At 35.5% G+C, this 25,751-nt stretch overlaps 1 protein-coding gene across 8 annotated transcripts in view; it reads right to left on the bottom strand.

The window, feature by feature from the left end:
- INTU (inturned planar cell polarity protein) overlaps window positions 1-25,751 on the bottom strand; it is an 84,675-nt gene that overhangs the window by 5,517 nt on the left and 53,407 nt on the right. For 6 of the 8 annotated variants that reach the window (XR_009008438.1, XR_009008439.1, XM_057547333.1 and 3 more), the window contains exons 6-14: window positions 23,886-23,975; window positions 21,285-21,362; window positions 17,633-17,822; window positions 13,757-13,810; window positions 7,513-7,575; window positions 6,464-6,685; window positions 5,397-5,852; window positions 4,289-4,386; window positions 318-507 (exon numbers count right to left, since the gene is read on the bottom strand). Coding sequence is in view for 6 of the 8 variants with exons in the window: in XM_057547333.1 (XP_057403316.1) it covers window positions 318-507; window positions 4,289-4,386; window positions 5,397-5,852; window positions 6,464-6,685; window positions 7,513-7,575; window positions 13,757-13,810; window positions 17,633-17,822; window positions 21,285-21,362; window positions 23,886-23,975 (1,441 nt within the window). In the remaining 2 variants the exon portion in view is untranslated. Of the gene's footprint in view, window positions 1-317; window positions 508-1,164; window positions 1,217-4,288; window positions 4,387-5,396; window positions 5,853-6,463; window positions 6,686-7,512; window positions 7,576-13,756; window positions 13,811-17,632; window positions 17,823-21,284; window positions 21,363-23,885; window positions 23,976-25,751 lie in introns of those variants that run through there. The other 2 variants (XM_057547332.1, XM_057547336.1) reach the window with 2 other exon arrangements.

Genomic DNA, 25,751 nt, shown 5'->3' with positions numbered 1-25,751 from the left:
CTGAGAAATGGTTGGGTCAAATATGGGAGGCAACTTTACATTACAAACTACTATGTTGTACTTTGCTATAGAAAACACACAGGTCCACTGTTTCCTGAAATAGTAATCTGGGACATCAAACTCAGAATTATGAAACAAAGTTTTAAAGTTAAGTACAGTGAATATAATCCTTTGGCATTCAAGGTAGATGGAATGACTGTTAAAAAAAATAAATGAAAACAGTCATTGCTGGACATATTGATTAAAGAGTTTTAGAGAGAATATTTAGAGGTCTGGAAATAAACTGGCAGAAAATTATATTTATAGCAGTGCCCTACCTCTTCAACCAATGTCTGTTGGAAAACTGCACGAATGGAGAGACAACACTGATGGAAATTTTTTATCAGCTGAGGGTGAATAGAGCCACTTAGCTGTGCCACCTCTTCGTGGGTAGGAGTAATAAAGATCCCTTGCACTGTTTCTAAGGCGACATAGTGGAAAAGTGTGTTCTCAGGACCAGACGTCAATCTTGAAAAGAAAAAAAAAAGATATTAGAAGTAAACTTAAAAATGTTGCTTCTTTTTGAATGTTGTAGACATCTAATAAGCTTTTAACTACAATAGAATATTAGGAGTGTAATTAGGGAAGGGAAACTAGGCCAAACATTGAATTTCCTCTTCCTCCTTATCTGAAATACAGGCTAGGGCTATTATCAATTCCCTTAATGGAGGCAAACACTACATGTCATGCAAGGATAAATAAACACCAATTCGTTTGCAAGTAACTTAATCATCCTTTGGCTAAACAACCCAGACTGGCTAAACTCCTCTTTTTCCATGGTTGGTAATGAATAACTCAGCCCATGTCTGGCCCAGATATCTACAAGCCATAAACAAGATATGTCTAGCGTGGACCACAAATAAAAACACCTTCCAATAAACTAAGCTTTTCAGTTAGTAGCATTAAAGTCTCTTACGACAATAGTCATATTGATGATCCTAAAGAAAAATAAAATTATTATTACCAACTGCAAAGCTGAGTTAATATTCTAGAATACCATGGCAATTGCTAGAAGTATTCTACTACTTCTTATCATTACAGTCTTCCTTCTCTTCTATGTTCTCTTACTATTTTCACTTCTCCATTCTTCTTCTCCATCCTTTCTTCCCCTACTGAGATCTCAGACAGGCCAGCAGAACCTATAAATACTGCTTATTTCTACCAGCAGTAAGAAGACCTAAAGAGCGACAATAACAGCAACAATGAAATAATGGCAATAGTTATCATATACTGAATGTCTTCTATGTTCCAGGGTAGGTGCTTTAAAATACCTTAGACTTAATTCTCATAAGGACCCTGTAAGATATTAAACATTACTATCCTCATTTCAACCGTGAGGAAATCAATGTTCAGAGGACTTGGATTAACTTGTTTGAGGCCACATAGCTAAGTGTCAGAGCTTAACTGACTCTACTCCACTATACCTTGCTTTTTCCTGATTGGCAATCTTTAAATAAATGGACAGCAATTCCCCATCTGCATTTCAAACACTCAGGCTGCTCTATTCTCATTCTAATGTCTATTAAAAAAATTCATTTAGTTGATTTTTCTTCCAGCCATAGCACAGAGGCAAAGCAAAGGCATATTTCAGCTCTTAGCCTAAATACTGCCTCAGTCATCCATGATAACCAAATTCCTGTTAAATTGTTAATTAGGCAGCAAGATCAGAATAACTTTTGATCACTAACTAACGCTCTTGGTTCTCTTTAGAGACCAGGGATAGGCAGGGAAGGAGATCATCTACAAATTTTTCTCATACTTTTCCATAGGGTGGTTGGCTCATTAACACTGGTGGCTGATATTTTTTCCATCAAGTAAAAAATAATCAAAATGAAAAAAATTATAATTATTCAAAAAGGAAAATAATGTAAAACATACATTTTAATCCTGAGGTCACCAAATTCAAGAAAAGGTATAGAACAGAAATGATTCTTAATAAGAATCATTAATTCTTAATAGGAATCATTAATTAATAAGATTCCTATTTAGGGAAGTTTAGAATTAACATTTGTGTTAACTTCTTTAATTTTCTCTGAAAACAACTCCACGACAAAATGAGCAGATTTAGTGCTTGAAAACCATAAATCAACTCAGCGTTTATTAACTCACTCAGGGTATAAACCGAAAGTCTGAAAATCATCAAACAAGCAATTACTCACTGGAAAGACAAATATTTGTTCAAAAGAATGCAGATTAAATCAGATTAGTTCTTCAGAAAGGTCACTCCTACAGCAGAGAATGGATTCAGGGTAGGCTGGGAGATGGGAGCCCATTGCAATACAACCAGGTGAGAGAATAGGAGCCTGATCTAGGGTAGGATCATTAGGGGTTGGATCCATGCAGAATGGATAGGACTTTGTCACTGAATGAAATGTTTTCTGTATATTATTGTTTTTAGTATATTATATATTTTTATTTTACAAAAACACATATAAATTAGGATAATATATTACACACTGGTTTATATCACACTTTTAAAATTAACTACATAGTTTGAAGATCTTTCCATGTTAATAAAGAGAATAAATATGCATCTGTAGCATCCTTTTAAATAGGAGAGCCTATGATTTACATCACATATTACTTTATGCTTAATTTAACATAATTATAAATTTATGTTAAGTTATAATATAAACTTACGTTATAAACTTGGAAAAAGAGTTTCTTTTTACTAGAGATAAAGCCCAAATAACACACATACATATTTAAAAAATAAGATATGGAGGTAATAAAAATTCAGAGCAGTAGTTTTTGTTAAATGGAAGACTAGGGTTGGGGAAAGTATTTCAGGCTTCCAACAAAGGTTTGATTTAGATTTCTTTGATTAAAAAACATTTTTAACTATTAAAAAGTTAAACATCATATTGGAAGGCATTAAATTCCAAATTTTAACACATTATATCAATATTTCCAGTGCATTATTTTATGTAGACAAATTACCTTGCTTTTGCCCTGACTTCAGGAAAAAGGCTTTTCCTGACAACTCTGTGAGATATATATTTGAACTTATTATAAAATGTTTCAACGATCAAGAAGGCGGTAGCTCTGAACTTCTTTTTTTTAATGGGAATTCTATTTGTACATGTCTACTTGTTCAAATAAAAGTGCGCAATTGAGGGAATGCCCTGGTGGTCCAGTGGTTAGGACTCTGCGCTTCGCTGCTGAGGGCGCGGGTTCAATCCCTGGTTAAGGAACTCCCGCGAGCCGCGTGGTACGGCCAAAAAAAAAAAAAAAACAGTGTGCAATTGAGTTTGTTACACAAGTTGATACCATGCATGACATTGTAATTAAATAGCAGACGAAGCTCAGGAAGACCAGCTTGTCACCACATAATAGTGTTCTTGTTCTTGCCCAACAAGAAGTAAATATGTAACATTTCATATTTTAATAATTAAGCTGTTACACATGCTCCTCTCACTTAGTTCCTTTTACATGAGAACTCCCTACTTACTGTAAATTTGAGGTTTCACCTATTTTCTAAAGAGGGTGTCATAGGCTCAGTTCTCTGGCCCCAGACTCTGATCGGGAGATATGCAGGGAGGAAGTTTATCAGGGGGGATGCTTGGAAACAACACCTGTGGGGGTAAGACTGAAGGACTGAGCACTGGGAGAAGTTGAACCGTACCACAGTTGAGACAGAGGTCTCAGCAGATACCACCGGGAACGCGGAAGCTTGGATGGCCTTTTAGAGCTGTCCTGAATTTAAGTAGGGGCCAAGCCTTTGTACTTACTTATCTACTAGTCATTAGATGTAGGCTACTCCTAGAGAGAGGTTGTAACCTTGGCGGAGTCAGTAAACTTCCAAATAAGACAAGGCCAGGGGAGGGACTCAGCCATGCATGAGCCATTAGCAGCCATCACTCTCAAGCACTGGGAATGAGTACCCGGGGCTAAGGACTATCTGCAAAAACACAGCATCCACCAGAGTCTAAAAATAGTAAACTCTAATGTAAAAACTAGACATACAAAAGGGAGGTTACCTGTGGAAGAGACATAAGTGGGAACTTTCACATTTTGAAGTATTACTTTGTATGCTTTTTATTTCTTATAACATGAGTATGTTTCCTATATGTATAATGAAAGATATTAAAGAAATAGCATAGCTATTACCTTTCATATGTAAGAGATATCATAATTACATTTGTTGAATAAAATCTCTATATGTTATGGAATAGCACTTTTTCGTTGTAACATTTCCTCGAAGACACAGAGTTAAGTGAAAAAAGAATAAAACAAGGAAGTTTCTTACTTCATTGTGTTATATTTATCCAGTTCTTTTTCTGAAAGGTCCTTTTTCAGGTTCCCCAAATGAAATGGATTTGGAAGAGCAGACTTCTTTTTAGTGACCTAAAAAGTATTATTAAGTAGATCCATTTATATCTAAGAATGGAATCAAACAGGAGAAATGACGTAAAACTAAAAATCCTTCTAAGAGAACTACTTACTATTTTGCAATGTTTCTTTTAAATATTTTTGATGCTAATTTGTACCTCTTGGCTTATCCTATGCTAACAGTGATGCGACCTGAGGGCCATGTCATGGGAAGACATGACAGTTCTCCCTGTAAACCTTCTACTGGAGCCATAATGGAGCCATCACCAAATTTTGTTACAATTTATATGTATGCATACTCGTCCCCCTCTCTAGACTCTGCACTCCTCAAAGGCAACAGCTGCATCTTACTCATCTTTTTATCTCCTTTGTGTAGCATAGCCCTTGGCACATAGTAGACGTTCCATCAATATTTGTTAAATGGCTGAATCTTAGAGATTAATTCAATTTCTTTTAGGAGTTGTTCAGGGCTCTTTAAGTCTATCCAAATCCTCCTAGACTATATTTCCTACCGATTTCACAGACTTGGATAATGAGTGCCACCAATGTGAGTACTTCCTAAATATACCCACTTAGGGCTCCAAGAGTGCTCTATTGTTTGGAATTAGGAGATCGAATCTATCTATCTATCTATATAATTTTTTAAAGTTTCTGATTCTCTTGTTTCTACTGAACACTTTCTTGGCTATTTAATTAGATCAGCCACCAAATGCCCCACAAGTAGCATGTTTTCTGTTATCACTGTGAATAGAAAAGAAAGAGTTGAACATGGAAAGCGGGATTAAAGAGTTTCCCTACTTGTAATTACTGTCAAGTAGATGTCCTAGCTGTCAAGGGGCTAGTAATGTTTTATTACTTGATATTTTCTTCTTTCTTTGGTCCTAACTCGTTGGCTTGCCAACAGTGACTAAAACCACTAGTGCAAATGAAGAAGTATCTGCCATTAAAAATTCTCTTGCAATTAGAAGTAAGGACTGGGGAGACAGCTTAGCTCCCAGAATGTACACACTTGAATGAACACACACCTTAAGCAAGGCCCCGCTTTCCTCTGAACCATCAGAACCCTGAGATGCTGCAGTGTGGGGACTCAGGCCAACACCTTCTCCACCTTCACAACCACTGTCAGATCCTCCACTTCTGGATGGACTGGGCTTCCGTGTCTTTAGGGAATAGTCACCAAAAAGAGTTCTTCTGCATGTTGGAGAGGTTGCTACTTTGGAAGTACCTTGTAGCCGACTGAGAATAGGGGAGGTTGTTAAATGATCTAATTTTTCATGTGATCCAGCAAGAAACCAGTCAGCACAAGACAAACAGGGGGTTGCAGAAGAGGCTAGCCGTTCATTTATGCGGGAATCTAACCCTTCCAGCTGGTGAAGAGTTGTTTTGACCTGATCCACATATATACAGTCCGGTCCAGGATTCCCAACAGCTTTGGATGCACAGCCTCCAGCTTCTAATAGCACACACAACATATAATGTCTCTATAAGAAAAAAAATTAACATAGGTTTAGCTACATGAAAATATTTGTATGTAACATGCACATATAAATTTATGAATACTAAACAGATATGGGCATGGGGCATAATCGTGTGATGATTATTGAAAAATCCTCCCTCCCCTTCTTAGTTATCCTCAATGCTTCTTGATCACCCTTGAAAACAAATCTCACATTGCCTTATCCTGATATACCATCAACTGCCACTTTTGGCACATGGAATTCCCTAAGGTAGCTTTCAAAGAGCCTCAATAATTGGTAGTCCTTTCATTTACAATCACATATTTATTCTGTTTCTGGTTCTATATTCTTTTCATGTCTATTTCCCAAAGCAAACTAGAAGATAAAACCTCTGTTTTTATAGAAATGGGAACAAAAGATCTTAAGAACCTGCTAAAATCTTGAGTTTCATTAATATTTCTCTATGAGTATTAAATGGATACAAACGAAAAGAAATAAGGGCACATAACATTTTGTTTGAATATTACTATTTGACATGGTTATAATTTTAAATTATCATTTTTGTTTGTGTATTTATTTAGTCTGTAAATGGCAAAAAAAAAAAAAAATCCCAAGAAAAACTAAGGTAAACTTACCAAGCCAACAATTAGCAAAAAATACCTCCCTTCAGGTTCCTGAAAGACTTCAGTGTTTGAGTCTGTAGAAGGTTGGAGGTGATGTCGAGGAAATACTTCTCTCCATATTACCAACTGACCAATTCTTTGTTTTGCTGCTAAAGGCAGTAGGCAATAGTGGCGACAGTATATAGCAATATCAATAAGATCATCCTTAGGCAAATGACTGCATATCAAATAACCCTTGAATTTAACCACAGAGAATAAAAGTCAACTAGTGACATAAAGCAATAATTCTATAATATAGTTCTAAGAGTTTTATAGGTATTTCTTCAGTTGGCTTAAAATATTCCAGTTTCAAATGGAATAAATGAAGACATAGTAAAAATAGATGTTTTTTTCAACTAGACATCAAGTATTTGGGATAACTTAAGTCTGTAACAGGTACACTTTAGCATAAAGCAAGATCACCTCTAAGTAGCACTAGCCTGAGAATTTGGCAAAATTACAAAAGCACTGAATTCTGAAGATGAAAAGTGGAGAAGCAGGAGTCGAGGTGGGGAGAGACTTACTTTTCACTGCTTACAGCTCTGTATTGTTTGATTCTTCTTTAGATATGTTTTATATTGTGCTTAAAAATCTTTTTTAAAAATTAAAATACTTAAATTCATTTGATGTTTAACTTGCTTTGCATGGAAGTCAACTACTTAATGTTAGAAAATTTACAAGATGCATAGTTATTTTCTGAAGATAAGGAAAAAAACCACATGATTGCAAAAGGAAATCAACAAAGTAGTATTGCTCTTCTCTCATATACACTTGGTTCTTTGAGTACTGTTTCTCTCTTACACGTTTGTAAATGCTTTAAAATGTAATGAAACCAGAAATATTTATTGTATTTGTAAATACGTAGGTACAAGTCTTGTTTTAAGATCTAAATTTTATGGTACCTACATTCAGAGAAAAAGAGATAAATATATTTTTCATGTTTGTAAGAATTTGAGAAAATTTACTTTAGGTCTGTTCATATAGCAGTACGACATATATAAAAATTTCAAGCTTCAACTTACCTTGTAAAATAGAGAAGAGCCCAAAATTGTATATAGCCGTCTCATGTCATAGTAATCCTCAGACTGGGGGAAAAAACCACAGTGGATTTATATATATATAAAATTTTATATATATGTATATATATATTTTTTATGATTTAAAAAAATCCTAGTTAAGCTACAACAGTTAAAATGGAAATTACATTCTTAAGTAACTTATCTCTTCTTCTTTTAGTATTTATTTATTTATTATGGAAGTATAGTTGATTTACAGTGTTTCAGTTGTACAGCAAGGTGATTCAGTTACACACACACACACACATTCTTTTTCAGATTCTTTTCCTTTATAGGTTATTACAAGATATTGAATATAGTTCCCTGAACAGCAGGTCCTTGTAGTAACTGAACTTTTCATAGTGCCTTCTTTAGAAATCAATATATTAGGCTATTAGGGTGAGACATAAGGTGCCTATATATTTATTTTTGACTGAGAACAATCTTATTTTTGATTCTTGTAAGATAATGTTGATTAGAGACATCTAAGAGTAGAACATAAGATTTCTTACCCCAAGAGGGATTGAAAGAAATCTACTAAGACAAAATGCTTCTACTGGACATCCCCTAAAGTATCCAATATTGCCATATACTATTTTTGAAAGTACAAATTGGTACAACCTATTTGGGGGCAACTGAGCAGTATGTAAAAAAAAAAAATTAAATACACATACTCTTTGAGTAATTCCTCTTTTAGAAATCTACAGAAATACTTGAACAAGAGATTCAAGATATTTGTATAAAAAGTTAAGAGTAGAATTTGTAATATGCAAAAACTGGAGATAAAGTTCAACAATGGAAAATGGTTAAGGAAATAAGGTTATGTTCACATCACAGAATATCATACATCTGTTTAAAAAAATAAGGTTGATCTATATGAGCAAGCACAAAAGGTTTTAGAATACATTGTTCAGCAAAGAATGCAAGCTGTGGAACAAAATATTCACTATGATCTAAGTCTTGTTAAAAACAGCACCCCCAATTATATACATGTATGTATATACATATGTGTTGGTTTGTATGGGGGTATGTATGTGTATAGAAAAGGGCCTGGAAGAATATATTCCAAACTGTAAGAGCAGTTCTAACTGGGGATGGAACTGGGGGAGAGGGATGAGGAGGGAGGACATTTGTTTTTAATAACCATGCTTGCATTTATTTTTAACCAATATGCATGCATTACTTTTGTAAGTTAAAAAAAAAAAAAACACAACGAAACCTAAGGAAAACTGAAAACTGGAAAAAATCTAAATATCCCTCAGTTGGGGAATGGATAAACACTGTGATATCATCATACAATGGAACACTATCATCAATAAAAAGGACTGAACTACTGATATAGACAACATGAATGAATCTCAAATGCATTATGCTCAGTGAAAGAAATCAGGCCCACCTTTTTTCATTTGTTTTGACTGCCTTTATGTCAAAGATATTTCTTGTGATGCTTTACTGTCCTCATATTTAAGAACTAGGTATTAAGTTCACTGGAAGCTTTTTGAGGGTCTGGAAGCTCTGATTGGCTTCACTATAGGTAAGCTTTTAAAAACTGTTTTATTTTATGCATGCAGTCCAAGAGGATTTCAGGTGAGATACATTCCCTTAAGCAATCAACTGGATGTTCTTGGCTCATGGTAGTAAATGTGATTGGGGAAATAGCTGTGAATACCATTCTTTCTGTGCCCCAGAAATGTCACCCTTCTCTGGAATGAGATTAACTGGGTGTTCGGTAATATTAAAAAAGCATGAAATATAAATAAATAAATTAATTAATTAAAAATTGTTTTATTTTAATTAAAATTTTGATCATGGTAAAATACACATAATATAAAATTTACCATCTTAATCATTTTTAAGTGTACAGCTCAGTAGTGTTATGTACATTCACACTGTTGGACAACCAAATCTCCAGAACTCTTCCTCCTGCAAAACTGAAATGCCGTATCCATTAAACAACTCTCAATTCCCCACACCTTCCTGCAGCCCCTGGCATCCACTCTTCTACTTTCTGTCTTTATGAGCTTGACTACTTTAGGCATCTCCTGTGGGTGGAATTGTGCACTACTTTGTCTTTTTTTTTTTTTTTAAGATTTATTTACTATTTATTTTTGACTGCGTCGGGTCTTACTTGTGGCACACGGAACCTTTCTTGAGGCATGCGGGATCTTTCATTGCAGCATGCGGGCTCTTCATTGTGGTGTGCGGGCTTCTCTCTAGTTGCGGCTCTTCTCTAGCTGTGGTGCACAGGCTCCAGGACGCGTGGGCTCTGTAGTTTGAGGCATACAGGCTCTCTAGTTGAGGCGCGTGAGCTCAGTAGTTGTGGCATGTGGGCTTGGTTGCCCGTTGGCATGTGGCATCTTACTTCCCTGCCCAGGGATTGAACCTGTGTCCCCTGAATTGCAAGGCGGATTCTTTACCACTGGACCACCAGGGAAGTCCCTACTTTGTCTTTTCATGATGGGCTTGGTTCACCTAGTGTGGTATCTGTCCTCTGGGTTCAACCATGTTGAGGCCTATGTCAGAATTTACTTCCTTTTGGGGGCTGAGTCATGTTCCATTGTATGTATTTTCCATGGTTTTTGTCTATTTGTTTGTTCATTCATCTGTTGGTGGACACTGGGATTGCTTTCTCCTTTTGGCTGTTGCGAATGATGCTGCTGTGAATGTGGGTGTGCCAATATCTCTTCAAGATTGTGCTTTTAATTCTTTTGAGTATATGGAATTGCTGGGTCATGTGGTAGTTCTGGTTTTGATTTTTTGGGGGGCCACCATGCTGTTTTCTATAGCATTTGCACTGTTTTGCATTCCCACCAACAGTGCACGGGGGTTCCAATTTTTCTACATCCTCGCCAACACTTGGTGTTTCTGGGGTGTTTGTTTGCTTGTTTTTAATGGTAGCCATCCAAACGGGTGTGGGCAAGCTGTTTTATGTGTATAGTTTTGGACCCTGCTTTTTCCTTAGAAAATGATCTTGAACATTTTTTCATGTCAATAGACAGTTTTCTAAACATGATTTTAATGGATGTATTATTGAACAGATTCCATAATGTGGTATTTTAATTTGTGTCCAGTAATTTTTCACGGTATAAACAGTGTTGTGCAGATAATTCCTATAAAGAAATTTTGTCTACATCCCTGATATTTTCCTTAGTTGATAAGGTCCTGGAGGTTGAATTCCGAGATCAGAGGATATATATTTTTAACGTATTTTGCCAGATTGCTTTCCTGAAAGGTTGCATCAGTTTATATGCCTACTAGCAGTGTGAAAGCATCATCTATACTGAACATTATCAGACAAAATTACTTCAGTGTATGATCATAAATACAAGGTTACCAAGAATATATATCAACTGATAACAATGGTTAACTCTAAGAATAGGGCTGGTTTTGATGTATGAGTGGTCAAGCAAAATGCTAGATTTATGTTTGTTGTTTGTACTTTTCCCTAAAAATGTACTCATGTAATATTTGTATAAAAATACATATTTTAACTTCCTACTTAAAAAAAGTCAGACCCAAAATATTGTCTACCATATGATTCAACTTATATGACATTCCAGAAAAGGTAAAACCATGTGGACAGAAAACAGATCAGTGGTTGCCAGAGGATGGAGGTAGGGAGAGGGACTGACTATAAAACGGCATAGAAGAATGTATTGAATATAAATTATACCTTAATAATAATTTAAAACAACTAAAGAAAAGAACACAGAATTAAAATATAAGATTAAATCTTAAATCTAATTTCACAAAAAGTTTAGAATAGATCCTTCTTTTTCTTTAAATTAAGGTAAAACTCACTGTGAATTATTCTGCAAGTTCTGACAAATGTGTACAGCTGTGTGCCACCAAATCAAGATATAGAACAGTTCCATCAACACCCTCTGCCAATTTTTTTTGCTGAATATTATTCCATTGCATGAATATACCACAATTTGTTTTGTCTATTCACCTGTTGATGGACACCTGAGTTATTTGAATAGTCTCTGGCTATTAAAAATGAAGCTGTTATGAACATTTGTTTACAGGTCTTTGTACTGACATAGCTTTCAATTCTCTTGGGTAATTAGATAGGAATAGAAAGGCAGAATTATATGGTAGGTGTATGTTTAGGTTATTAAGAAACTGCCAAACTGTTTTCCAAAGTAAATGTATCATTTTACATTCTCAATTTATCAACTTTTTTCTTTTATGTACTGTGTCTTGATGTTGTACCCAAGGAATCCCAATAGATCTTTTTCTAGCCATAGTTAGTTCCACTGCTCATTAAAATGATGTTCTATAAAGGCAGGAATTAGAGTTTTAATTAAACCTATTGGATATAGGTTCCTAAAAACCCAGATATTTGAATATTTTAGATCTAAACTGCTCCTAATGATTAGTATCTAGCTAATTTTTTTTTCCATTAGTGAAAAAATTTATGACCTATGAAGAGTTCACCTTGCTTAAATTTCCACTATTTTTACAAACAAAATACCCTTCCATTTGCTCAGGATCTTAGCTAAGACTAAGCCACCCCTTAAGCTAATATTCTCTCCCCACATTTACCAGCAATCTGTTGAAGAATGATCCAGCCTCACTGCTTCTACTTCCTAACTTCCCATTTACTTTTTAAAGACTTTAATTACTGAAAATTTTAGCATATACAAAAAAATATAGTATAATTAGTTCCTATGTGCCCATCATCACCCAGCTTAAAACATGACCAGTACATAGCTAATCTTGTTTCATCTCTATCCCTCTCTCCTTCTTTCCTCTCCCTGGTGAATTATTTCAAAATCAATCCCAGATGTTATATCATTTCATCTGTAAATACTTTAGAATGCATCTCTAAAACAGGACTTTAAAAAATACATAACCATAATATCATTACCACATCTAGAGAATTATTCCCACCTAATATCCAGTTAACAGTGTTTTCATTTCCTTGATTGTCTCATAGATGTTTTAAAATTTTTTGCTTGCTTGAATCAGGATCCAAGTAAGGTCCATATACTGAAATTGGTTGATATGTTTCTTGAGTCTCATGACTGATAGGTCTCTCTCAGCTTCTCCTAACCCCACGCTCACCCCCTCACCTTCTTCAACAAATTTATTTGTTGAAGAAACCGTCCTGTTGTGTCTAGTCTGAGTTTTGCAGACTGCAATCCCCCTCCCCCAAATGGGGTCATTTAACATGTCCTTCTTCCCCTGTATTTCCTGTAAACTGGTAGTTAGACCTGAAGGCGTGATCAGGTATATTTCATAGGTGGTTTGTGTGCTTCCATCAGGAACCACATACTATCTGGCTGACTTTCTTTTTGTGATGTTAACAGCTGCTGATGATCATTGCTTAGATCCTTTAACTCACTGAGGGGAACTGAAAAATGATGGTATTCCAATTCTGTCATTCTTTCTTGATATGTTAGGTAGACCACTTCCGTAAAGAGAAACTCCCCCTCATCTCTGTTTGGTAACCTTGAGGTATGGTTCAGACAGGAAAGGCAGATAAATGTTTGATTCTTTTTCCTTAATTACCGGTTTTCACAATAATGTATTAGTTCCTTAGCATCCTCCAAAGTTGACCAAGAACTTTCTTTTTTTCTTTAGTACCATTATGAACTCATGGACTTAGACATATCTGATGTGCTTCAAGTTATTGTCCTTATAGATGCTCAAGAGGGAGCCTCTTCAAGGTCTCTCCTGATTACTTGAACCCTAAATTAACCCTATGACTTTTTGAAAGCTTCCTGGATGTCTGATATAACAAGATGTTGCCAGGCTTATCTTGTATTGTCAGCCCTAAATCTGGAATCAGTCATTTCTCATAGGAGTCTTGGTTCCCTTTAGCGAGAAATATTATTTATACACCATGGCCTGGGTGATAGTTGTGCTCTAGTGGACAGAGCTAGAAAATATATCAATAGTTTTTTAAAAAGATCAAAAACCATACTACCAGCCAATATTACATGTGTATCCTTTCTCTCAAATCCCGGTTCCAAACGATACTAATGTAATTAATCATTACGTATACATTACGTAACAAATATTTTTAACTGAACAGAAAATCTTAAGGCAAGCAAAATAGATTTTGTCCATTTCAATATAGAAACCTAATGTTATGTATTCCAAGATTATTACATGCCCCCTTGGAAAATACTTAGAATAATGACTGATTTACAAAATAAGAAATCAACAATGAACCTTTCCTAAAATCCACTGCTTCTCTTACCAGTTCTGCAAAATCTGCAGCCTCCAAGTCACTCAGTGCTGTGTCTAATTCCACCTATGTGAGAAAAAAAAAAAAGTAACACAAACATTTAACTCATATTACTTACTTTTTAGTAATGACCATATAAAATTGCTTAATAATTACTTGAAGAATTGAATAAATATATCTCTCTCCTTTGTGTTATTTAAGAAATGTCCCCAAATGGAACATCTTGCTTTTAAGTTTTGCGATTACAAAAAAAAAAATTAATGTATTTTAACCTATAGGCATTTTTCAATTAAATCTCAGTTATCGCAAAATGGGCTTCACTCTGTACTCAATGCAAACTAATTTATGAGGTTAAAAAGCTGCTTTACAGTTCTGTTAGAAAAAAGAATTTTTTTTTAAAGTATTTGTTTATTTATTTATTTATGGCTGTGTTGGGTCTTCGTTTCTGCGCGAGGGCTTTCTCCAGTTGCGGCAAGCGGGGGCCACTCTTCATCGCGGTGCACGGGCCTCTCACCGTCGCGGCCGCTCCCATTGCGGAGCACAGGCTCCAGACGCGCAGGCTCAGCAGTTGTAGCACACGGGCTTAGTTGCTCCGGGGCATGTGGGATCTTCCCAGACCAGGGCTCGAACCCGTGTCCCCTGCATTGGCAGGCGGACTCTCAACCACTGCGCCACCAGCGAAGCCCAGAAAAATTTTTAACATTTTAAAAATCTTAAGAGGAAAAAAAATCAATCTGAATGTAGCCAGTCTATTATGAATTGTTTTTATTTTTCTATTTCCTATATATTTTTCAACAGTTGGATTCTTGGAAAATCCAAGAATCCAACATTCTTCTCTGTCTCCCTCCTATGTTTTGTATAAAAAGACTGTTAATCTTTATTCACGGATTAAATCATGAAGGCAAGTGTTCCCCTGGAATCTGGCACAGTTTAACCACCCTACAGAGTTATTAGAAAAATCTCTTACTTAGGATTTAGCTTTTGTTTCTATGGAATTTGCCTGAACTCTTTCATGTATTTGTCCCTCCCTGAAGCATTCAAAATTAAAAAACAGAATAAATTTAATCTGCAGTTTAATCTGTAATGCATATATATAAATTGGAAACTATTGACAGTTGAAGCTTGTAGCATATACAGTATTTGCGAAAAATAATCCTTGTTTTGTTTTTTAAGGCCAAGGCACTTTCTGCAGGACTGTTTCACAAATGTGTCTTACTGAGACGACAAAAGCTGTGGAAACATTAGTCATGCCTTTCAATGCTTTTCATATGGCATGACTTATTACTCATTTGTGACCTACTTTTTTCTGCATCTAGCAAATACTTCATGTTCTCCTTCTTGTGGCTATAGTTTCCCTTGTGAAAAACTATAGGACAAAAAGAAAATTACCTACTTGTGATTTTTGATCTCAGAGACATTAATGTTTAACAGGTTGCTATTCCTGCTACTGAACTCTACAGGCTAATATACAAGGTTACTATAATTGTTTCTTCATATTCCTTAAGAGAAAAAGTAAAATATCTTTTCTCTTTATTATTCCAGTGTATCTTAGGAAAAATTATTTTTTTAAAAATCTGACAAACAAACAAAATAAGGAAGTTCTCTGGGAAAGAAAACAGAAGTGCAACTTCATCATATACTAAACTCAGAACAAGTACATTTTTTTCCAAGTTAAAACCAACTATTTCCACCTAAAATTTACCAGGCACAAATTACCTTACACACACACATGTTTTTAACTAGATTTCTCGAGGCATAAAATTCCTTAATATTTTCCATTAGAATATATATATAGTCAATAAACCCCACTACTTTTCACACAGTAAGAAATCTCAAAGGCAAAAGGAAAGTGTGTGAGTTCTTTGAGTTTGCTGGTAAAACAAAAACAAAAACTTTAAGGGTTATTATGTATTTTAAACTTCACATTCATCAGAGACTTTTAGATCACTTTATCAGAAGGTATCTATCTCTTTGCAAAAATATTGTTCTTAATTCTCTTAACCAGAATACAAAATATAGAAAATGTCTAAGCTATATCCTCATTGTTTCCCGTGTATTAATTCCACCTACCCAACTAAACTGTGAGCATCCAGAGGACTTTTCTGGATTCCCAAAGCACAGCACAAATCTGAGTACCTGGCACAATGAAGGCTGATCTGCATACAGTAGTGTCCAACTCAACAAGGACAAAGACAACCAGAGCTTTGGTGAGATAAGCAACAGGTATGATTTAAGTCAAAAGATTAAAAAATATATACAGTAGAATTCACACAGTGATTTCTCACATTGATATTCTTTTAGGTTGAAATAAAAGCATACAGTCCTTTTAATCAAATATATGTCAAATTAAGGGAAAAAACCGCCAATAAAAAAGAAATCTGAATACAGGAGGTAGCCTTCACATGGAATTTATAAGACCAAAATAGGCTATATTTTAAATGTCTTAAACAAGAACTCTTAGAAGGAAAATAATATTTAATCTTAATATATCCAAAGTCTAAAGACTTTGCCCCTACAAACATTAAGTACCTCTACTCTCACAGAAGAGACTATATATTCTGAGGGAAGAGATTTCTTTAGTGAAGAGATTCTGAGACAGGGGAAAGAACGTGGCAAGACCAGACCGACAGGCCTCATGAGATGGCAACTCTGACTCACGAAAAGTGGCCTTGTATCTTTCAGAAGAAAAAGACCCCAGAATGGGCATGAGACAGACTGTGGAAACAGCATCTTTCTATCTTAAACGTAAGGTTATCTAGTTAAATTCTATCTATTTTGAACACTTATGATTTCTTATGAAAACACTGATGGGAGTAGAATTATATATCTCATACTTTTAGTTTTATCTCATACTTTTTAGTTTTTATATGATTTAGGAAAATGATAATCATTGGCCTGAGATACAAAATGCAGCAGGGGGCAGTTGACAAAGGCAAGGACAAAAAAAGAATACAAGAAGGTAAAGTTTCCTTTAAATGTGCTTTAACCCCTCAACTCCCTCCAAATAATCATTATATAATAGTACTCTCACAGCTATAATTACAACTACAAAGTGCCAGGCATGATTCTAAGCATTTTATGTGTGATAACTCATAACTTCTTTATGAAGTAGGTAGTATTATTGTTCCCATTTTACAGATGAGGAAACTGAGCAAAGGGACTGATATATCTGTTTAAATTATTATTAAACTTCAAAAGGCATTTGTTTGATCATATATTGTAGAATTCCATGAAGAGCAGAATCTTGAATTGGGATATTACTACAACATAACCTGGGTTTCTTCATGGGCAGGGAACTGCTATGGCATAGTGCCTCATTAATACTATTACAAATGCTGTGGCTAAATACATTACAGTTGATGAAAATGTCTGAAATGAGCTTTTCAATCATTCAACAGTAAAGTTATTTGGGATGTACAGAAATGACTAAAGTCACATTGATAATGTTTAACCATCATGAATCTTACCTTTAGTGAGCTATATCTGGCACAGGGCAAAAGCTAATTACAAATGTTCATGTAAACAAAGATTTTGCTATTATTAATTTGTTAGCCAGTCATTTCATCTACCTGACTTGATGACCCTGCATTATAAAATCTAAATCACAAAATTCAAAAGTAAGACACACCATATAATTACAATATCTGAAAAGTATTCCAAGTTTGAACAAAGCTTAAATGTTAAAGTAAGATGAGAGAGCTAATTTCTATTTAGAAAGAAAAAGTTCACTGCACTGAACCTCCTACCTTATCAACCAATTGCCCCTTTAACGCTTACCCATAACCCTGAAAATAACAAAAAGCCTAAGGAAAAAAAAAAAAAAAGAGAGAGAAGGTAAAGAATATATGGCAAGTGGCTCTGATTCTTATTTATGACGCCTAAGATTACCTTAATTTCCTGTGGAAGTGTGAGCCACCGAACTCCAGGGAGATTGTCTAAAAGTACTGCACTGGAAACATCATATTGTTGTGTACTGGGACAGGCACTGGAATGTAGTTTAGCAGGCTGAAGTGCTCTTTGAAAGAACAAGCTGAAAAAATGATCCAAACGAGGAACATTCTCAACCTGGCAAAAGGCACTGAAAAAACAAGAGCTGTAAAGTTAGAACAACATAAAGAAACGGTAGTCATTGCTTGTACGCTCCTAAGGGGACTGGATCTTTCCTAACTACATAGGTTCTCTTCCTGACTTCTCCTCCCTTAATAAGAATTACTGCTATGTTACTGATGGCGTGTGTTAAGAAATTCACCCTGTCAATATTTTTTACCCTAAAGCCTACTCTCAAATACATAGGGCAGATGGTACTATGGGAAAACCACAGGGCTAACACAAGTGGTATATCTATAACAGAATGGGCTGAAGTTCCCTTTTTGCAAAAAATGTAACTCGCTTTTACCTCTGACTATCTCTCAACCATTTACAACTCCCAGTATCTTTCCGGAAACACAGGATAACAAAGAGATATTGAGCTGTGTAATAGAACAGATCTGACTTTGAATCTTATCACTGCTTTTACTAGGTAGATCTCGCAGGGAAATCATTTAACCTTTCTCTGAACTTTGGTCCCAACTCTGTAAAAATGGGGATAATACAATCTAACTCACATGCAAAGTACCAGTACATAGTAAGTACTTATTATGTTTATTACTTACTGGTATACAGTAAACACATAATTAGCCTATTTCCTCCCCTCTTCAGTAATGAAGGCATAACTATTTAAAAACTCTTGAAAAAAAAAAAGACAACTTGGTTTTAGCCATGTAAAAGTAGCATATACCATTACCTACAACCATTCACTGGTATAAACTACTGGATAACACAATAACTGGTATTTATACCATTAATATATCAGAATAATATTCACCGATTCATTCAACTAATTACTTGAGTGCCTACTATGTTTCAGGAACTACTCTCATTGATGGAAGTACAGCAGTAAAAATATCAAGACAAAAGACAAGGTCTCTGCTCCCATGGAGCTCACATTCTACTGGAGAATGACAACAAATGAACAAAAAGTAAAAACATGAGCTTGTACAAAGGACTAAGCAGAGAACAGGACCATCTGAATGGGTGAGGTGACTGGTTGGCTATTTTAGATCAAATGGTTAGGGAAGGGTCTCTCGAGAACGGGGCATTTAAGCTGAGATCCCGATGTCAAGAAGGTCTAATGAGAGGGAAGAGTGCAAAAGCCCAGGGTGGGAACAAGTTTGGCCAGGGTGCCTGCAGAACAATACAGAGGGGCAGCGTGGATTGAGGTCTGAAATCAGAAAGGTATGTGGGAGCCAGATAATAATGTAGAAAGATCACTGGAACTTTGGAAATTAAAGCGGCAAGAATGGAGGCAAGGAAATCAGGAAGTTACTGTAGTAGTGAGAGATGGCGGTGGACAGGGTAATAGTGAAGATGGGGAGAAATGGATGGATTTGAGATGTGTTTTGGAGACAGACTGGTTAGGATTTGCTGATGGATTGGCTGGGAATGATGAAGGACACATATCTTTAATTTGATCACAACACTAAACTTTGTTAATGTATAATCAGTTTTCTGTGGCTCACAGGGAACTAACCAGCTCACAACTTGAAAAAGATAATTTAAGTTTTTGGACATTTTAGTCTTTTCATAATTTTTCACAATGGCCTTTAATATCTTTCATAATCAGAAAAAAACCTTGTGATTAAACAAAATATTGCAAAATGACTATTAACCATATCTTGGATCCATACTGCTTCTTGGTTTTAAGAACTCAGTGGATCTTTACATTTATTATCTTAGTTTGCCTTTCAAATTCCCACCTAGGCAAGAAGAAACTACTTAAATTTGCTGTCAACTTGGAGATACTTCCAAATCAATGGAATCTAAATTTCAAAATGAAATTCAGAGAAACTAAGGGTCCCTCTGCCCCCAACCTACTCCATTGGAATTTGCAGAACAACTCCAATTGCTTTATCTTCATATACAGAATTCATTACAGGAATTTAATCTTTGATTATCTCTAGTTTTATGAAAATAGAAAGCTTCAATTAGGGCAAAACATAGCAAGGTTTGCTCATCTAGTATAAATTTAAGGAGGTAGTTTATAACCACCTTAAGAGTTTATACTCTTCATTGGTTAAATTTTTTCTTATTAGTAAAAGGTAAAAGCACTGTATATGGCTGCCCAGTCTTTTGTAGTTCACACATTTGGAAAATGCTAATAAGTAATTGGGTTTGAGAGGGAGGTGTCTGTATTTTCCTGGAGAAAAATACTGCAAATTAGACAATTTTCCCAGATGGCATCATCATAAAAAATTCCTTTAGGCGGCTTTGACAACAGTGACAATAAAGATCCACTCTAGATAAACAGAGATCTGATACTACTATGGTTTGGAAAAATGTATAAACTGTCTTTGAATTTTTATATTGATATACTCTTAAAGCTTTGAAAGCAAAGGTAACATTTTAGCCCTCTGAAGTACTGGGACTTACAAACATCGATTTTCCATCCATAATTTTACATGTTCAAATATTAAACAGTTACCCCAAATTTCCTCTTTCAGATCAAGAAAGATGCATCACATACTGCAATGTTAAAAAAGCAAGAAGCAGGGCTTCCCTGGTGGTGCAGTGGTTAAGAATCCGCCTGCCAACGCAGGGGACACGGGTTCGAGCCCTGGTCCGGGAAGATCCCACATGCTGTGGAGCAACTAAGCCCATGCGCCACAACTACTAAGCCTGCGTTCTAGAGCCCGCGAACCACAACTACTGAGCCTGCGAGCCACAGCTACTGAAGCCGGCGCGCCTAGAGCCCGTGCTCTGCAACAAACTGAAGCCACCACAGTGAGAAGCCCGTGCACCTCAAGGAAGAGGAGCCCACGCTCGCCGCAACTAGAGAAAGCCCACATGCAGCAACGAAGACCCAAGGCAGCCAAAAATAAAAATTAAATAAATAAATAAATTTATATTAAAAAAATTTATAAAAACAAAGCAAGAAGCAGAAAAATATGCATAATACGAGCCCACATGTGTAAAAAAAGAGAGTATGTATATTCATAATATATAGAAAATATATGGAAGAATATACATGAAACTAAATAGACAATTACCTTCTCCACCATGTCTTTTATTTATTTTAATAGCACATACATATTTTTACTAAAAATTTTTTTAAGGAAAAAGTATCACATTTTAGGATAGTGAATTTGACAATGGTCTTATAATCAGAGGAAAACACAAAAAACTTCTTACTCTTTTCTGTATCTGTTCTGAAGAAATGCTCTTACATTTGCCCCTACAAAAATACATCAAATCAGAATATAATTGTGGTTAAATCACTATTTCACAAAAGTAACATACGAGACCAAACAAGAAAAAGCAATGGATCCAATGAAAAACTGCCTAGAGCTGTAAAATAAAAGACAGTGATGAAGGATGAGAAAATAATAATAAGAAGAAAAAACCCAAGCAACTAACTTGACAACCAAGGAACACTATTAAGTGCAAAAAAGTGATTTAGAATCATATACTTAAAACTTGAGGTTCAATTCAAAGAAGTACTTACCTATCTAAAGAACCATACATAAATTTTAAGGTTTGGGCAACATCTTCAATCATATTCCTTAGCTGAGGAAGAGGAACTCTAAAAAGAAGCAAAAATACATCTGTTCATTTATACCATAATCAATTGATTCATAATATAAAAGAAGCAGATCATCTTTACATTTTATATGTAAAGAATATGAAAAGCATGTGTGTTAACTGTGAGTATAGCTGTCTATAATGGTTGTTTCCTGCATTAGCAATTAAAGAGTTTGATGTCTAGATCTGGGGTTCTAACATGGGTCAAGTAGGCACTTTTATATCACCATCTATATGGAGATTAGTTAACCCCCTTAGGGTTCAATTTCCTTTATGTGTAAAATGGGACCATAATCACTAAGCCTTCTCAGGTTCATTGTGAGGATTAAATAAAATTAATGCATATAAAGCAGCTGGTTCAGTATCTGGGCCTATAGAAAAAAATGTTAAAATTCTTGACACTTTCCAGTAATTCCCAGATCTCAACCTCTAATTCTTGTGACAAAAAGACACCCCTAAATGAAAGAGAAAGGAAAGAATGTAGGAGAAAGGAAAGGAATGAACTTAACATTTTCTCATTGAAGCCTTGTAAGAATTTTACAAAGCAGGTCTTTTATTCCCATTATACCAGTGGGTATAACTGAGGTTTAAGAAGTTAAGCAACTTCTGCAGGCACACCCAGGGAACAGAACCTGCTGGTGGGCATTCATCTCCTTAGCTCCAAGGTTACTCTCTCCACTACCTCACACTGTCTTCCTGGTTAGGTCCCCGCTATTGACTGCAGCTGTCACAGGAAGATGATCTCCCCCCATGAAAACACATGTTCCTGGAGTATCTGCTCCACCGTATCCTGCGTGGGGCAACACTTTTCTCATCCTGCTTGTAAAAGGCACAGTGGTGAAGAAAGAAAGTACAGACTGTGGCATTAAGACAGACAAGGGAAAAACAATCCCAGGGCTGCCAGAGTTCAATTACAAACCATCTGTACGATGTTGGAGATACAGAGACATATAAATTGACACTGAGGAGGTGCTTGTGCATGACCTCTCAATACTCTGTTTCCCAGTCTAAACGAAGGAGAATAATAATAACTACCTTTCACAGTCATGTGAAACAAGATGCAATGAGGAAAAGAGTTTGGTATGGGGTGGTGGCTATGAGCCGTAAAAGAGCTGGGTAAAGAGGTGGCTAGGGCTATTTCTGACTTGAAGCTCAGGATAGAGAAGGAGGAGGACCTTCGAATTCATTCTAACTTAACAAGCCAAGTTCTCTAGGATAGGGATGACATAAGTATTTAGGGAAGACCCCGCCTCCCCACTCCCACCCTGGTAACAAAGGTTGAGAAATTGGCTAGAGCATCTCCTAACCAGCTCAACCTGGATCCAGAGCTCAGCAGTGACAGTCCTTTTTCGGCTTCAGGGTAAAACCTCTCCTGGAAACGGTCTCTGTCTGCCTAACTAATCTGGCTGGTGGCATCAGAAAGTGGGGAAGCAGCCTGTGCTCAGTTCCTTAGCTGGGCCTTCCTCTCTGCTGTCTAACTGCCCACACTACCTTATCTCACCATTGTATCATCTGTGTCTTGTCTTTTGCCTTTTGGGCTACTATGAAAGTCCAAAGGCAGATGTTTCACCCTGCCACCACACCCTAAAGTATCTTGTTCTGGATGTTCTCCGATTCTTGTTCTTTCAAAACAACTCAGTGTTTCACGATCCAACCCATTGGCATAGGGCAGTCTCCGAGCAGCGTTTTTAGACAGAAAAATGCACATTAGCTGGTGAAAGAGAGCCATCATTTAACATATATAGTGGCACCACTATCCCCTCATGTTAAAAGTTTTGAATCCCACATTTATGATAGATCATATCTCTTTCTGTCCAAAATTAAAGACCACTTTAAAACATAATAATTTTGATACTTTTCACTGCAGCCTCCTTTGGAATTCCTCTTTGTGGTGTTAAAACAAGTCCACAGTTGTCTGATACTCTTCCCCTTGAGTGTGGGCTGGATTTAGTAACTCACTTCTACCAAATGTATAAATGGTCAGTCCTGCTCTTACCTCCAACTATTAACATGAGACATTTTTCAAAATACTTGCAAAAATGTTAAGAAGGACACCATGATAATATAAGACATACCATTAGAGAAGTCACTTTAAAGATAAATATTCATTATTTGGTCAAAGGTGCTCAACGTCGAGGCAAAACACCTTTCTGCTGACCCTTAATTCTCCAAAATCACCAACAGTAGAAAACTGTAAACATGCAAAATCCAAACCACGATACTGTCAAAAGTTTGAGCAGAGGACACCCTCATCTCTCAGCCACCTCTGTACTGGCCATATCTCAGAGGAAAGTGTATTGACGGCCTCCACCCTTACTAATTGGTCTAGCTGGGCCTTCCTGGTACCTTTCTGTACTATTCATACCAAATGAACACAGGTAGCCATTACACTAGTGCAGCAAACCTTTAAATTGTAAAACTTCTTGAATTTACCTTTTGACAAAAATGTCATCATTTTAATGAAACAGACTTTGTTAGCAGTATTTTAGAAATGATTTTAAGGTAAACAAAAATCTCAACTTACTCCTCTGCAGGCAGGCCAATTAACAACAGCTTGTCAGATTCTTTCCAATAAGCTACATGAATTTGTTTCCCATTTAAAAGAAGGGATGAGCTAAGAAGAAATAGAGTCAAAATGAAATTAGAACATCTTTAAATGTCATAAAATTATAAACAGTCATTCATAAAAGATTACATATGGTATGATTTTAAGAACTGCACGCTTAATCAGCAAATTTCTTGGCATATACCTAACTGCCACACAGAAAAGGCAAGGAATTGTACAACAAAAACGTATTCTGAAATATAAAAACCCACAAAAAACTCAAGGTCAAACAAAAGTAGACCCATTACAGCAAAAATATGTTGAAATTCTTTTGCTAACATTAACTGACTATATACAATTTTTTTTTCAAAAGAAAGCTTCCATCCCAGTGTGTTAATTTAACAAATCTTTTCTGACTGTCTATTTATGAACATGATTTACTAAAAGAGATTACAAAGAAACAAAGATGTGGTCCCAGCTCAAAAGATGATCATTCAGTATGGGACACAGATACGTAAACACGTAACCAAAATATACGCCAGATTTAAACATATTCTCAAGGAAATGTTTGGAGTGATGGCTATATTCATGATGGTGATAGTTTCAGGGTCTATACCAATGTGAAAAATGATCAAATTATATATTTTACGTATGTTCACTTTACTGTACTTCAATTATATTTCAATGAAGTTGGAAAACAAATTAAATGTGTTCTAAAAAAGAGATACAACAATAAACTATGGAACTACAGAGAACATGATTCCTTCTTACAGTGTGGGTAGGTGGTGGGAAGAAGATAAAATAAAAATATAATGTAAAATAACATTTATTGATTTTGGAAAATGTTAAATGATATATTGCCACACACAGAAAGTTACAATACAGTAGGTAGAGTATGATTCCATTTGTATAAAATAGATGGAAAAAATTAAGTGAAAGGTTATCGTTTAATTTAGCAATATTTACTGAGCACTTACTACATGCCTGGGCCCTAGAGTTACAGAAATGAACAAGATCAGCCAAGTCCTTTGCCTCGTGGAATCTGTGGTGGTTATCTTTGAGTGGTAGACTTTGGGGTAATTTTAATTTTTTCCATTTGTTTTAATATTTTCCATGTTTTCTTAACTGATCAGATACTTCTTTTTAAAACTACTTTAAAATTAAACATAATTTAAAAAAATTAAAAAAAAAATATATATATATATTTAGTGTTTTCTTTGACATTAAAATACACCCATCAGTCTTTATCTGTTGAGTCCTAGGATACAGTGTACCTTCTATACTACAGTAGGTAAGTGTGTGGGATTTTAAATATGAATTGCTAAATAGATTTTTTTAAAGGGACATTACTTCTGCCTTAATAAAGTTTTAAAAATGCATATACTTTTAGACAAATATTAGACTCCTTTATAGTCATAATTCATTTCACTATAGTTTTAAAACAGTGTATGCAACAAAAGATATGTTGCTAAGGAATCCCTGAAATAATAATTATTTTCATATTCTTTCACAAAAAAGTTTTTCTCTATATATTTACTGTTTTCCACATGTCTAACCCATATTTTAGCTAACAAGGTCTAAATATGAAGTAAAATATCTATACTTCAGAGAAAAATAAAATAAAATCCACATGGGGAAACTTAAACACATTTTCTTACTAATAAGATTAAAAATGAGTCCTGCACCTTAAAAACATTATGTTAAGTGAAAGAAGCTAGTCACAAATAACGACATATTTCAATTCCATTCTTAGGAAGTGTCCAGAATAGGGAAATCTATAGAGACAGAAAGTAGATTAGTGGTTGCTTAGGGCTTGGGGTGGGGTAGGTGCATTGATAGCTAAAA

Source organism: Balaenoptera acutorostrata, chromosome 5, assembly GCF_949987535.1.
Source record: "Balaenoptera acutorostrata chromosome 5, mBalAcu1.1, whole genome shotgun sequence".
Classification (NCBI taxonomy): domain Eukaryota; kingdom Metazoa; phylum Chordata; class Mammalia; order Artiodactyla; family Balaenopteridae; genus Balaenoptera; species Balaenoptera acutorostrata.
The sequence above is the reverse complement of the archived record's forward strand: the minus strand, read 5'-3'. Positions and strand labels throughout refer to the sequence as shown.